The 15096-nt window shown below is 46.4% G+C and overlaps 1 protein-coding gene across 1 annotated transcript; it reads left to right on the top strand.

Moving 5' to 3' along the window:
* The first annotated feature begins 351 nt into the window (after window positions 1–351).
* On the top strand, window positions 352–14742 carry lmod2b (leiomodin 2 (cardiac) b). The gene is made up of 7 exons (XM_080756916.1): window positions 352–392; window positions 1183–2421; window positions 2843–3301; window positions 4873–5133; window positions 5729–5938; window positions 6293–6751; window positions 14380–14742. Exons 2-7 carry the CDS (start codon window positions 2137–2139, stop codon window positions 14404–14406), a joined length of 1701 nt encoding a protein of 566 aa, XP_080613042.1. The 5' UTR covers window positions 352–392; window positions 1183–2136; the 3' UTR covers window positions 14407–14742.
* The last annotated feature ends 354 nt before the right edge of the window (window positions 14743–15096 follow it).

Below are 15096 nucleotides of genomic sequence, written 5' to 3'. Positions count from 1 at the left end.
ACATCAAGTTCAGTCACACATCCAGCGTCACAGTTTCAACTAAAGACAAAACATGATGAATTGAAGCCAACTCACATTGTCCTTGTCCATTATTCGTCCACGCTTTGCAAAGTCAAATCCACTGCAGGGTGTAGCATTAGTATTTATTTAGTAGGCTGTGTTAACCATGCAGCGCTTAAGCGCTATAATGAAGAGCTGCAGCAGCAGCAAGCCAGGTAATTAACAACACCAGCCAGCTGCAAATTCTTCGGTCTTGATTGTGTGTGTGCGTGCGTGTGTGCGTGTGTGTGTGCGTGCGTGGTAGCTAGGTCAGGGGGTAACGGGGTCTATTATAAGAAACCAAACAGAACAGGAACACATGGCATAATACAGAACATCCTGAAATAACAGAAGTAGTAGTAGGCATATAGGCTGCCTAGGCCCAGTGTTGGGGAAGTTACTTTGAAAGCGTAGCTTGTAAAGCTACAAGTAGCTCACCATGGCAGTAGCTTGATCAAGCTACATAGCTACCCCTGGAGAAATGTAGCTTGTAAAGCTACAGCTACATAGGAAAAGTAGCTCAGCTACTTTTTATTTTTCAGCGTTAAATTGAGAATGTACATGCGGGAGACCCCTCCTCCCCTCTGGGAGACCCCTGCTCCCCTCTGGGAGACCCCTCCCACCCTGCTCCCCTCTGGGAGACCCCTCCTCCCCCTGCTCCCCTCTGGGAGACCCCTCCCACCCTGCTCCCCTCTGGGAGACCCCTCACACCCTGCTCCCCTTTGGGAGACCCCTCCTCACCCTGCTCTCCTCTGGGAGACCCCCACACCCTGCTCCCCTCTGGGAGACCCCTGCTCCCCTCTGGGAGACCCCTCCCACCCTGCTCCCCTCTGGGAGACCCCTCACACCCTGCTCCCCTTTGGGAGACACCTCCTCACCCTGCTCTCCTCTGGGAGACCCCCCCACCCTGCTCCCCTCTGGGAGACCCCTCCTCCCCTCTGGGAGACCCCTGCTCCCCTCTGGGAGACCCCTCCTCCCCTCTGGGAGACCCCAAATTGTAGCTTGTAACTTGAGTAGCTAAGCTACAAAAAATGACCCAAAAAGTAGCTGAGCTACTTGACGAGGTACACAAATATGAATGTAGCTAAAATACCACAAGCTACAGCAAAATGTAGCTAAGCTACGTAGCTCAGCTACATGTAGCTTAATACTCCCCAACACTGCCTAGGCCTACTGTAAATAGTATAAGTGTTCAGTGACCACAATAATAACTTCTCAAATAAAAGGCAGAGGGGCAGAGCGTGACATATATATAGCCCTGGGGCCCTGGTTAAGTATAGTATACACAGTATAGTATTCAGTGGTGTAAAGTAACGTAAAGTACAATTAGGCTACTTCGTTACTGTACTTAAGTACAAGCTTTGAGAACGGAAATCAAACCAGTGACCTTTCAGTAACGGGACAGGATCTGCCTGGTCTATTTTTTGGCCCTTAACAAAGCCCAGTCACGGTGTGCTGACAGCATAATTATGGTTTGCGAGGTTGAGTCTATGTGGGGTGCATGGGGTTGGGCTGACCTCACCGGCTTTTTGTGGATCAGCCTCTCGGAGCTGCTGCGCATCCCTAAATAAAGACCCTGCATCACCCGGGCTGGCGCTTTGCTATATGCTCCTCTCTGATCCCTCTCTTAAGGCCTAAACAACAGCTGGAGAGATTAGATAGCAGAGTGGACAGACTCATACACTACACTACACTGTCCCACTCACATACACACACTCCCCGGAGTTAGCTGGGTCTGCCTACGGCATAGATCCAGTTTAAACTGGAGTGGGTCTGGGACTTGTTGGGACAGAGGCTGATTTGAGCAGACAATTGCCCCAGAGAGGATCGAGGCATCTTGATTGGACTTTGAGGAACTCCCCGTACCTTTGGATCGTCCCAACAGCAAGGGGGAACGCTGAAACTCATTCTGTATTTTTTTCTGCACATCAACGACTCATTTTACGTGGGCTTTCTGCAGAAAAAAACAAAACAAAAAAAGTTATCGACTTATATCTCAGACAGTCCGGATTTCAATAATTTTTCTGCTGTCTCTACTTTACAATTTGCACATTCTACTTTTTGAACCGGAAAAATTCAAATTGTCCTCTTCGAACCATGGAATTTGGGTACCGGCGAGAGCTCAGTAAGTACGAAGACATCGACGAGGACGAACTCCTTGCCTCCCTCAGCCCGGAGGAGCTGGCCGAACTGGAGAAGGAGCTGGTGGACATCGACCCGGACGACAACGTCCCCATCGGCCTGAGACAGAGGGACCAGACGGACAAGACGCCCACGGGGACCTTCAGCCGAGAGGCCCTGACCAAGTACTGGGAGAGCGAGACGCAGAAACTATTGGAAGAGGAGCGAGCAGGAGGAGGAGGAGGGGGAAGTCCCAAGCCGGTCAGTGTGGGTGATAACATGGATTTGTTGTTTTGGGAAAAATGTGGGAGAAATAAGTATGTAATTCTCCCTGCAAAGATGAAATATGAGGAATGGTTTAACCATGTAATCCTCTATACTTAGTAAACTAATACTTAGTTGACCAGGCTCTGTACTTGGTCCACTCTTGTTTCCCTCTACGTCAAATCCCACGTCGGGTGAGGTTGTCGATCAGCTATTTTTGGCAAATGCTCCCCCTAGCTAAGGTTCAAGAAAAGGGAGTAACTTTAGACGAGACGAGACACTTAAAATCGTGTCAAAGGTCATGTTCAGTCGAGACACAGTTTGTAAATGTCGCATCCCAAATGTATTGTATTAACATACTCATTACATACACATTGGAAAATCAACTGACTAATTTTTAAACGTAACTGAAATCCAGGACGAGGGGGAAGAGGAGGAGTGTGTGACGGAAAGCAACAGCGAGGCAGAGGACGAGAAAGACGGAGGGAACGAGAAAGAGAAGAATACGTGCACAGGCGGGAAAGGGAAAAAGGACGAAGAAGAAGGGGAAGAAGTGGAGAGTGAGGAAGAGAGTGAGGAAGAAGAGGAAGCAGAGACAGAAGAGGAAGAGGAGGAGGAAGAGACAGAGGACAATAAAGTGAACTCCGAGCCACCAAAGGACTCTGGCCTGCCACCTGCACCGCGGGTCAGCACCCCCCAGACGCTCCTGAAGCCGCCGAGGGCGGAGCCTCAGAGGCTGCTGACTCCGCCTCCTCCGCCAGCCGACGCTAGCACCGACGGCAACCCCATCGTGGTGGACGACGCCCTGGAGCGAGTCCTTAGCAACGACCCTGAACTCACAGAGGTCAACCTCAACAACATTGATGATATCTCACAGGTAAGACAATGTTGTACCGTAATGTCTACTAAAGGCAGTGGTTCTCAAACCTTTTCATGTCAAGGATCCCCAAATGAATATGGGTTTCACAGATCTGCTCTCTGATCTCTCAATCCATGTCTGTCCATACATGATACGTGATATGTTACAGTAGTAGATATGAGTTTTATTCTCTGCAACCGTATCGCGTGCACTGGTGTCTTGAGTGTACCGGGTTTGATGAGGTCAGATCAACATATGTAATGTCAGAACAGGTCAGTTCCGTATATGGAGATCTAAGGGTGGCAGCGGGGGCAGTGTCTTGAGTGTGTACAGGGTTTGATGAGGGCCCAGGTAGGGCCGGGACTTAGTTTTCGGAACTCTAATTTCCGTCGGCTGCCGGGCGCGGCTGCACAAATAACTGGCGCGGGCCCCGTTTAGAGTTTAAATGGACAGGTGTCAGTCAAAAGGGAGACATCGAAGAACCTGGCATCCCTATTTTGGAAATGGGGCTTTTAAGTGGTAACTTATTTAATTTGTGATCTCCCCCATTTTCTTTTTTGCTGAAATGACACCTCTGGCTGAGACACCCAGGGAAGCATTCTTCAACACGACGTGGCTTGTGCCAAACCAAACAATGAAGCCTGTAAACCCCACCCACATCGCTGTGAACAATCTGCGGCTACTATTGTCCAAGTGGGATTCATTATGAAGTTGTTTGGAGTTTAAGTGCTCTCCAAGAAAACAGCCCCCCCCCCCCCCCCCCATCGTGGAGTAACTAAAATGACCTTAAAAAAAGTGAATGGAAGATCAGTGAGTTTAGAAACCACACTCACACACACACACACACACACACACACACACACACACACACAGCAACTCAAAATGTGCTCTGACAGTATATTCCTGGGAATAGGCTAGCAGTGTGTGGTAGAGTTCACACATTCTTGGAAGACTTTGTCGTACATTATTGAAAGGTCTATGAATCATAAGCCAGTCCCCAGTAGTATTATTTACAGTTGGAATGACAGTGTGTAGGAGGAAGTATTTCAGGTATACAGTGTGAGGCTCTGTCGGGTAGGATCTTAGATAGGCAATGGGGTATCCGGAGAACTCGCCAGTTTACCAACTCGCCGCGATTTAGTGCCAGACTGGATTACCAGCCAAGGTGCCTGAGCCATGGCCCAGGCTGGCAATGGTTGTTTTAATTAATTTACAACCCTCCAGTTTGTAACAAACTATGATCCAGTTAGGATTTCAAAATCTCCCATTATTATTTAATTTAACTTAATTTGTAGAGCCTTACCGATGCCAGATTTTCATCGGGGGCCATGATGGTTGCTGTTTTGGAGTGTCCTAGGCCACCGATTATGGCGATATCTTGATGAAATGTGCAATGAAAATTGTCTAATAAATTTCAAAAGATTTGATCAATGTTTCTATTTTATTTGTATGCACTCCCCTTTTGTGCGCTGCCCCTATAGCTGCCGATACGGATGACGCCCAAATAGTCAAATGAAGGCCGATATATCGACCAAACTGATATATCGGTCTTGCTCTATTCATCTGTTTATCTACCTCTGCTCCTATAGGAAACTCTGATCCGGTTCTCCGAGGCGCTGTGCTCCAACACGCACGTGAAAGTGTTCAGCTTGGCGAACACGCGAGCCGACGACCCTGTGGCGCTGGCCGTCGGCAAGATGCTGCGAGAGAACGCCTCCGTCGTCAGCCTGAACATCGAGTCCAACTACGTGACGGGGAAAGGTGTGATGGCGCTGGTCCAGGCCCTGCCAGGAAACAGCACCCTGACGGAACTACGCTTCCACAACCAGAGACACATGTGTGGAGCACAGGTCAGTTTGACACAATCATTGTCATTAGGCATTTAGCTGTCCACTTGAAGGTTCCACGGTAAATACAGTATATATAGGCCTACTGTATTTACAAATATATATATATATATATATCCATCCATCTTCAACCGCTTATCCGTAGTCGGGTCGCGGGGGCAACAACGATTCCAACAAGCCCATCCCCGTCCAAAACGGTTGAGAAATGGCCGACTGACCGTCGGACTTACCGACCGACTGTCGGACTTACCGACCGGCAGACTTACCGACCGCCGGCAATAGCAGCACCCTGACTCTGTTTGACCAGAATCGAACATAGCCTTAATGAATGAGTACATCGGTAACATGATGACAGTAAGGAAGTAGGGAAGGGGCCCGAAAGTAGTAAGCGTTATTCTGTGTGCATAAAGCCTATTGCAGCCATCCATCCATCTTCAACCGCTTATCCATAGTCAGGTCGCGAGGGCAACAGCTCCAGCAGAGAGCTCCAGACTTCCCTCACATTAGTAACTTCATTCTGGGGGACCCCGAGGCCTTCCCAGGTCAGTTTGCAGCCATTCTTTTAGTAATTGGACCTTGACCTTTCTCTGTGCGCCAGGTGGAGATGGAGATGGTGAAGCTCCTGAGAGAGAACCACACGGTGATCAAGCTGGGCTACCAGTTCCACCTGCCGGGTCCCAGGATGAGCATGACGGGCATCCTGACCAGGAACCAGGACCGCCAGAGACAGAGACGTCTGCAGGAACAGAGACAGCAGCAACAGCAGGGGGCGCCAGACGGAGCCACTAACCTGCGCACCACTGCACTGGTAAATATGTAATCAAACAGACTTGGTCCTTTAGAGAAGGATATATGCCAAGTATATTCATATACAATACTTGACAAAGACCGTGAGGTCGAAACGTTGTATTTTCAGGTCTTTCTCAAGTATATTCATATACAGTACTTGATGAAGACCATGAAACGTTGTATTTTTCTGCCTGCCTGTCGCTAAATAAAGTTTGGAGCATCTTGAAGTGAGTTGCGAGCCCCTGCTTTCTTTTTATTGTTTACCGTTTCTACAGTTTTGGCTCAGCACCAATGGAGGATGTACGTTACTTGCACCAATCACCAAGATAACCAATCATCTTGTTCCTCTCTCTCTCTCTCTTGTTCTTCACAGAAGGGAACGCACGGCTCATCTCCCCTCAACTCTCCGAAACTTGCCCGCTCTGCTCCACCCGCGAGGAAAGACACTCCTCCCGCTCCTCTCCCTCCTCCCCCGCCTCCTCCTCCTCCTCCTCCTCCACCTCCTCCACCCCCTCCCCCGGCGCCTCCCTCAAAGAAGAAGAAGAAGAATCCCACCCGGAAGATCGCAGAGGTGATCCGGGCGCACGAGGAGGAGGTGGGCACGTGGGCGCCGGCGCCCAGGGCGTCCAAGGGGAAGAAAGGGAAGAAGAAGGCCAAGAAGGAGAAGGTCCAGGAGGAGACGAGCAGCATCCTGAGGGAGTTGAAGAGCGCCCTGAGGCCCGTGGGCACGCTGGAGGAGGCCCGGGCCAGCAGGCCCTCCACCCCGCTCAGGTCCACTCACGACAGCCTGATGGACTCCATCCGCAGCAGCAGCATCAGGAGTCTACGACCGGTGAGAGGAGAGTGGGAGTGTGTGTGTGTACGTTTTCATGTCATGTCATATTTCCATGTCAAATTGGGCATTAGACTGCGGACCCCCATCTGAAACCACAGTAGGAGAAAGGGAGAGAGAGAGAGAGAGAGAGAGAGAGAGAGAGAGAGAAATATTGTGTGTACAGTTAACTAAGAGTAAAATAGATTTTTGTTCGGCTTCTTCAAACAATACAGCATCACAAGTATTAACAGTAGACCAATTAAAGGGAAAAAAGTCTAGGCTAATAAAAATAAGGCCAGTAATGATTGATGACCATGATTGTATACACTGAACATAATGAACATTGAACTGTGCATCACATGCAATTGTGATGGCAATGTACTGTAAATGTACTGTACACATGGGGAAAAACTGGCTTAAGGTGGAAAAATTGAACTGTTCTGTGCATTAGGTTCTTTTTCTTGGCTGGACCATCGACGTCTAAACATTTAAACATAGTATTAGTATCTAATTTAAGATCTGATGGAGAGAGAGAGAGAGAGAGAGAGAGAGAGAGAGAGAGAGAGAGAGAGAGAGCGCATGTGTACATCCTTTGTATGGCTTCCACGGGCGGCACATGTTACACCCACTGCCACCCGGCAGCTTTGTCCTTGAATGTTGGCAACTACTCAGGAAAAACCTCTCAGTGTGAATCAAAGAGATAAGAGAGCCATCTGGTTGGTAGTAGTGACACAATAATGAATGACAGAGGGAATTGAACAATGAGATCGGTCCTAAATTCCTACATTCCCTGGCCATTGTCAACACCATCCAAGTACATCCTCCAGAGAGGGTGGCTGCTTGGTGACCTGATTGCTGGAATAGCAGACATACTGTGTACATTACTTCTGTAAAAAAATTAATAAAATAAAAGTAAAATTAAAATTAAAATAGAACATAAGTGTTCCTATCGCGTTGTTCCACTAGTACACGCTCATGTTATGGTGGAGTCCTTGATATTAAAAAGCATGAAAACCACTGGTCTATAGGCCTCAGGATTCAGGATCAGCATCGCGGGCACAACAATCTGGCACAGATCGCGCTCTAGTTATTTTCCAGCCTGGTCTCCAGGATAATTAAAATGATGGCTGTATAACTTTTAACAAGTGCTTCAGCTACCACCGTGCCATCGGTGCCATCAGAGGTCATTATAACGTGCACGACACAAAGCCACCGGCTTGTGAGTCATCGCTGTGGTTATTGGCTCTTCTACTCTGGACCACCAACTAGAAAGTAAACATGCCAGCTAGTAAACAGATTTGTTTAAGCCTAGCTAAGCAAACACCATAGCGTTCATACAAAGTTGAACACATCTAATCCAACGGTGCACCCACGTGCCATAATTGCATTTGAGCACGCGTGTCCTGAATTTCACACTTTTATGCTCATGGCTTGAGAAAAACTGTATAACCATACAATTTACAGGTGTGGGAAACAAAGGGGTTATGTATGTTGGCCATTAGCAGCCTGGCAGAGACACAAATAGACTGACTGACTCACTCACTCACTCCTCATTGTTGAAACACATCCCTGTGCGACTGTACAGTCACGGCAGAGTCTTTGTATGGGCATTGTGACGGCCCCCCATGGGCCTTTAGTCTACTCTGGGGTTCTGTGTGGGCTGTGCCTTTAACCAGGCCATTGCAGTGCTGGATTGGAGGGTGGAGCCAGAGGTGATTAGTGGAAGGGGAGACACCTGGCCAGTGTCTTCAAAAACACTATTTATAAATTATGAGACCTGCTCTCATAATGCTTCAGATCTCCATTTCTCCACAGGCTGCAGGAGAGCTTCCTTATTCAATAGTGTTTGTTTTGGTTACAAAGCATGCCAAATTGCCAATTTAAGTTGGAAACTTTGATTTAATTAATTAATTTTTCACCTAATGTAAATAAAACATAACTGGATTGATTTGGATTGACACTTTTTGTGACGTCCTCAGAGCCAGCCATAGCAGCATACAAAAGCTGAACATAATGACAATCAGATATGAGGATGAAGGGAATCACAATGTAAACAGACTACATAACATTATACTAGCAACAGAGCCGTTCAAGTGAACCACTAGAAAGTAGGCTACAGTACAGTTAGTGGGTTTACCACAACAAACACACACAGTTTATGTTTGGATCATACTAATCCTATGTTGAATGTAATCCTCTCCTACTCCTTCCTATTCCACTGAACTGACCAATAAAAAATAGCCTAATACGAGCACCAGGCAGGTGTATAATGCACTCCTCAACTTCCAGTGGTGGGAAAAGTACTCAAATGTTTTACTTAAGTAAAAGTATCAATACCACAATGTGCAAAAGTAAATGTGCAAAAAATGTACTTGAATACAATACAAAAGTATTGGTATCAAAATGTACCAAAAGTAAAAGTACTATTTATGCAGAATGTCCCATTTCAGGTTTTCAAATGTATACAAATCTATTGAAAATAGCAGATCTACAAGCTCACAATGTGTCGCATCGTGGTTCTCAGGGAGCTCTGGTGCTGCAGCTGTTCTATCCTAACATGTAAACATTTACAGTACGTTCCCCTGGTGACCAAGGTCTAATAATAATAATAATAAACTTTATTTATAAAGCACTTTTCAAAAGAATGTTAAAAAGTGCTTTCCAATACAGAATAAAATGCAGTGCAGTAGAATAAAACAAGTAAACAGGTGAACACAAAATCAATAAATCAAGTGAAAGCCACCGTGAACAGGTGCGTTTTTAGCTGTGATTTAAAAGAACTCAGTAGGCTAATGTGTCTTAGGGCCTCTGGTAAGGCATTCCACAGCTTAGGTGGACGGGCCGAGTTAGGGCCGATTCATACTCCTATTTTACCGCTGTAGTGCCGAAATGATTTCAGCTCATCAGAAATTGTCACTAGCACCGAAGAGGCGACTTTAGGACGGTACCCGCCCCCCCCCCCCCCCGAACCTCAAATGACGTCACATTGTAGGCCGAACAGACTTTTATTCGGCTCTAAAATAGGAGTATGAATCGGCCCAAAGCCCGGTCACCCATGGTGACGAGCTGGGTAGCCGGAAACTTCCAGGAGAGCCTTGCTTGCCGATCTAAGGCTACGCGTTGGCCTATGAGGCTCCAGCATATCTTTGATATAGATGGGGGCCAAGCCATGTAGTGCCTTAAAAGTGATAATTAAAATGTAAAAATCAATCCTAAAATGAACAGGCAGCCAGTGGAGGGATGGCGATGACAGGAGTAATGTCATCGCCTTCTGGTCAGTAATCTGGCTGCTGAATTCTGTACCATTTGAAGACGGGAGATTTTTTTATTGAGTCCGGAATAGAGTGAGTTGCAGTAATCTAGGCGTGATGTGATGAAAGCATATGGAATACCTTCTGAAATAAATTATTAGATTTTTTGCTATATTGCGGAGTTGGAAGAAACAGGATTGTACAACCTTAGTCACTTGCTGATTGAATTAATGATAGACTGGAGTCGAACATCACGCCTAGATTACGGGCTACACCTTTGATGTTATTGGACAGGTTGCCAAGCTGTGACTGGAAGGCGGGGATGGAATTTGGGGGGCCAAAGAGGAGGATGTCAGATTTCGAATCATTAATGTACAACAGTCCAAACGGTCAAAAGCAAAACAACTTTTATACATTCATAGTTGCCATCAGTGGCTGGAAGGAGTTTTCTTTGATGGACAAGGGAAGGTCATTTGGGATTGGTCAGACTTAATGCCGATGTGTAACTTTATACTTCTACCTGGGCTACATCATAACCAGGAAAACATCTGTGCTACGATGGATTTATCTAAAACTGGGAGATATATCAGCCTTCTGGCGTTCAGTCACACAGTCAATCTGCCACACGAGTTGCAGTGTGTTGGTGTGTTCAACTATGTTGAACTCCACACTTGACACCTCTGCATGCATTGGCTACTCCCGTTCACGTATGTGTGAACCTTTAGACCAGCGGTTCCCAAAGTGGGGTCCGGGACGCCTAGGGGTCCTTGAGGGAGTTCCAGGTGGTCCCTATAGCTAAATGGACCCTTGTGGGTCTGTAACTCTGAGAGTGTACAAATGGAACCAAATGGACCCGTCAGAGTTAAATTAAGTTTCATCTCTGGGGTCCCAGAGATAGAAATGCCATTAAATAGGGGACTGCAGCCTAATTCATGTCAAACCAGGCCCTAGAGCCGAAAAAGTCTTCTCTTATGGGGGTCCTTGGCATGTATTTTCAAATGGGGGGTCCGCATGCAGGCTAATGAGTATCATTTTGGGGGTCCTTGACATGAAAAAGTTTGGGAACCATTGCTTTAGAGAGCTAAACGACAAGGACACCAGGTGAAGGCAATTAGGCAATCCGGGAAGCTCCGGCGCGGCTTCCCGGAGGGGGAGGACAAAGGGCTGGCGATGACCACCGCTCTGCTCTGTCAGATGTCAGATATGTCGTGCGGGGCATCTCTTAATGAGGCGGGAGTTTTATTTGGTGTCGGTGACAGTGTCGAAGGTGTGTGCACGCGTCATCATCTCATGTGGTTTGAAAACGGCACAATCTGTCAGCAGCCAACACTGTGGTATGATTACAATGCTTTTTACTGCTGCGGGGGGTGGAGGGGGGGCGGAGGGGGGTGCCAAGCACGGTGGCATGCTGGGATGTTAGAGGGGAGGTGAGAGGAAGGGGGAGGAAAAGAAAGGACAGAGATAAATGGGAGAGAGAGAGAGAGACAGAGAGACAAGATAAGTATTTGTCGCTATACTTAAACAGGAACACGCAGTGAAATGTTGATGGGACATATTCCATGCAGAGACTGTTCTAACACAAGATAATACAAATAAAACGCCAAAATAAAAAACAATTCTGTAGAAATAAAGTACTGTATACAGGAACAACGGCACAGGTAGGCTACACTACACAAATATCACTTAGCATCAGTGTCAAAATGTGCAAGAGCAGAGTGAGAGAGACAGACAGCTGAGAGGTGTATGAGAGAGGGATGACGGGAGGAGAGAAATAATGTGGATGTCAGCTGGTGCCCTCAACCGAGAACAGATTAAAAGAGAGGAGGAGAGGGATGGACGGAGAGACAAAGAGGACAACCGGGGTGAGTGAGGACATGGCACCCACCACTCCGCTCATCCATGCAGAAGAACTATTTTGGCATATAGAACCAAGAGTATGACAATTAAAGTAGATTAAATGGGCCTGCTCTCAAAAAATACGACAACAACGCTTTGATGATTTGGGGGGGAGTGGACCCCTTCCAAAAATCCCATTCTCTCCCATTTTTAGAAAAGGAGAGAATGGGTGGTCAACTCGCCTGTTGCATTTTCCCTTTTATGAGATGAACAGCAGGAGGGAATAAATGGACTGGGTGGTGGAGGGAGAAGTGCAGGTGGTTTTCTATCCCGCCGTGGGTACAGTACAGAGTACAGACTGTACTGGTCCGGGGGACCACAAGAGGAAGTTCCAGGGGGTCCCCAGCAAATTTAGTTATAGTAGCCTATTATCACTCTAACCCTATATTTTATACTAAGGCTATTCAAAAATAGCTGAAATAGCAGGAACATGTTTAAATTTAGTTTTAAATCATTTAGAAAATGTTTACGTCTGTTGGGAGTCCCTGCCGCCCAAACCATGTTCAGGTGGGGGTCCTGAAAAGTTTTAAGAACCTCAAACTTGCTATTAATGAGCTCAGACCTTCCGTTTTCATTTATTTGTTTGGGGGGGGTTTCATGGCGTGCCGGGTCGGCACGGGTCGGTCTGTGTGTGTGTGTGTGTGAGCTAATCTCGCAAACCACTGCGCCAATCAACACAAAATGCTGTATACACACTGCCACGTGTCAAAGAATGACCATTTTTAAAATAGATACATCTATCGTCTATCCATCCCCGTGTATGGTCCTTATCTAACCCTAACCTTAATGTTTTCTCTAGCCTTTGGCCATTAGTGATTGAGACCGCGTGTAACTACTTCCTATATTGCTTCAGCAGGTCTTGCTATGTTGCTTACAATGGAAAATCATCCCTGCCCTCCTATGCAGGGGTCTCCTAGCTGTGACATTCCGGCCACTTAAAGCAGTTATTTATAGGAGCGCCTCAGTGGAACTCTGATAAGTGAGATGCAACACGTTTCCACAACACGCACCAACAACAAACCTCTTAACCACTTCATCTGTTGAGATGCATGGACAGTCTGGAAGGAGATGATGAGACCGCATAATGAAGAGCTTAAAGCAAGTAACATTTCACAGCTTAAGACCTGAGGCTGATTCTACAAATGCTAAATCAGTTCTCACACTTTCAGATGCTTTGCAGCTTTAATGGGTCTCACAATGTAATCAACAGGGGTGATATGCAGTAGCCTGGGTTCCGGCCTGATTTGCTGCGTATAGTCATTAGCAGTGACTAGTGACCAGTGATTAGTGCAGTGACATTTCAAGTCATTAGCAGTGACTAGTGAGCAGTGATTAACGTAGTGACATTTCAAGTCATTAGCAGTGACTAGTGACCAGTGATTAACGTAGTGACATTTTCAGATCAGCGGAACACAGCGAATCAGGCTGGAACCCAGACTAGATATGCAGGGCATGTGTTAACAACAAAATGGGCCGTAGGCACAGCCGATTTTCAGACCCCCCATTATTACCCCCCCTCTCCATTTATTTGGCTTTTTTCAAGTTTGGATCGTTAAACTTCAGTATAGTTAACTCATTACAAGTTATGTCATTGAGTGTGACACACGTGTGCACCTACAGCCATCTCAAGGTACAGCATGTGCTGCATGTTCAGTGAGCAGTAAGCTCGGCGTGGGTCCTGGGGAGGGCAAAAAAGCACCCCATGCGTGCGTGCGTGTGTGTGTGTGTGTGTGTGTGTGTGTGACATGACAGAACATAGGCATTTGCCTATAGCTGGCTTGCCTGCATGTGCATAAAAACGGCCCTGGTGATATCTACACGCCGATCTGAGAAAATATCTGATTACTTGTCGTATTGTCAGCTTAAAAAAAAAATCCACCTGTAGACAAGTTTGCTTGGGAGCGTACCTATGTTCCCCAGGTTACCCCACTTACCCCCACAAAAAAGGTTCTATGTTACCCGCTTACCCAAAAAAGGTTCTATGTTCCCAGGGTTCTATTCCCACTCAACTAAAAAAGGTTCTATGAAAGTTGGGGAACATATAACCGTTTTTGCAGGGCGGGAGGAGTGGGGAACATAGAACCTGGGGAACATTAGCCTGGGCACCATTCCATTTCGGGTTCATGAACCGGTTCGGGAGCGGATGGTACAGTATCGCTACGTCATGTTGTAGTATTGTTTTGTAGTCGGCAATCTTCCGGAACTTCCTTTTCCCTCGAACCGATTTTTCTCAATAAAAGCTACAGGCTACGAGAGCTTTTATTGTTATTCTTCCGGTTTGAGGGAAAAGGAAGATCCGTTTTGATTGTTCCTGCCTGATGACTACAAAACAATACTATACAACATGACGTAACGATTTCATCCGCGTCTGACCGGATCATACGGCACTTTGGAACAGAGACCAGGCTTTCCTCGGAGGTGGAAAGCCTGGTGAGGCGAGGTTAGGGGAACATAGGGATGACTGTTGAAACTGACAGGTCTGTTGTGTGATGTTTCCAGGTGGAACTGCCGCAGCACCTCAGATAACGAACGGTGGACGAGGAACCTCATTGGTCAATTTGTTACCGTGGAAGTTTGGAATTTGAATAGTGGGACTATGAAGAGACAAAGAAGTTGCCAACAACGATGGCAGGACAACATGAACAAACAAAAAAAGACGAAAGAAAGAAACAAATTTGCACTGAAATAATGTCTTTACATTTAAAGAAAATAAAGCATATTTATGCTTATTAAAATGTCATAGTTTGAATTGATTATCTCTGAATTTGTTTACCATTACCTTTTCTGTGAATTTCCTTGTAAAATTGTACATATTTTGAGTTGTTTGGTGAATTGTTTTAAGTCATTAAAAATACAGCTATATGTGGCGTTTTCATTCATTCTCATCCAAATTGATTTACATGGGTATCGTACATTTGTAGTTTTAAAAAGGGTATCTTTGAAAAACAAAAAAAAAGGTCCCGCACAGTCACACTATCAGACACCAAAATGTTGCTCATTATTGGGTCGATTAGACCTTCATCGGGATAAGGATAATGAAAAACCTTTAACGATTAATATTGCAATTTCTTTTGGGACAAATCGTAGATTGACTGGCCTATAAGTAGCCTACACCCTACATGCACGAGCGTCCACACACACACACACACACAACCCTAAAGTCACACTCTTTCAAACGCAGAGGGAAACAAAATGTGGCATCGACCGGGTTAACGT

This window comes from Protomyctophum bolini (assembly GCF_963924005.1).
Source record: "Protomyctophum bolini genome assembly, chromosome: 23".
In the NCBI taxonomy this organism is placed as follows: domain Eukaryota; kingdom Metazoa; phylum Chordata; class Actinopteri; order Myctophiformes; family Myctophidae; genus Protomyctophum; species Protomyctophum bolini.
This window is presented reverse-complemented; position numbering and strand designations above follow the sequence as displayed.

Excerpts from the sequence above, each read along its gene's own strand:
- lmod2b (XM_080756916.1), top strand. The coding sequence starts at position 2,137 with ATGGAATTTGGGTACCGGCGAGAGCTCAGTAAGTACGAAGACATCGAC. Across the intron at positions 5,134-5,728 it reads GACACATGTGTGGAGCACAG|GTGGAGATGGAGATGGTGAA; the intron begins GTCAGTTTGACA and ends TCTGTGCGCCAG. Across the intron at positions 5,939-6,292 it reads ACCTGCGCACCACTGCACTG|AAGGGAACGCACGGCTCATC; the intron begins GTAAATATGTAA and ends TGTTCTTCACAG.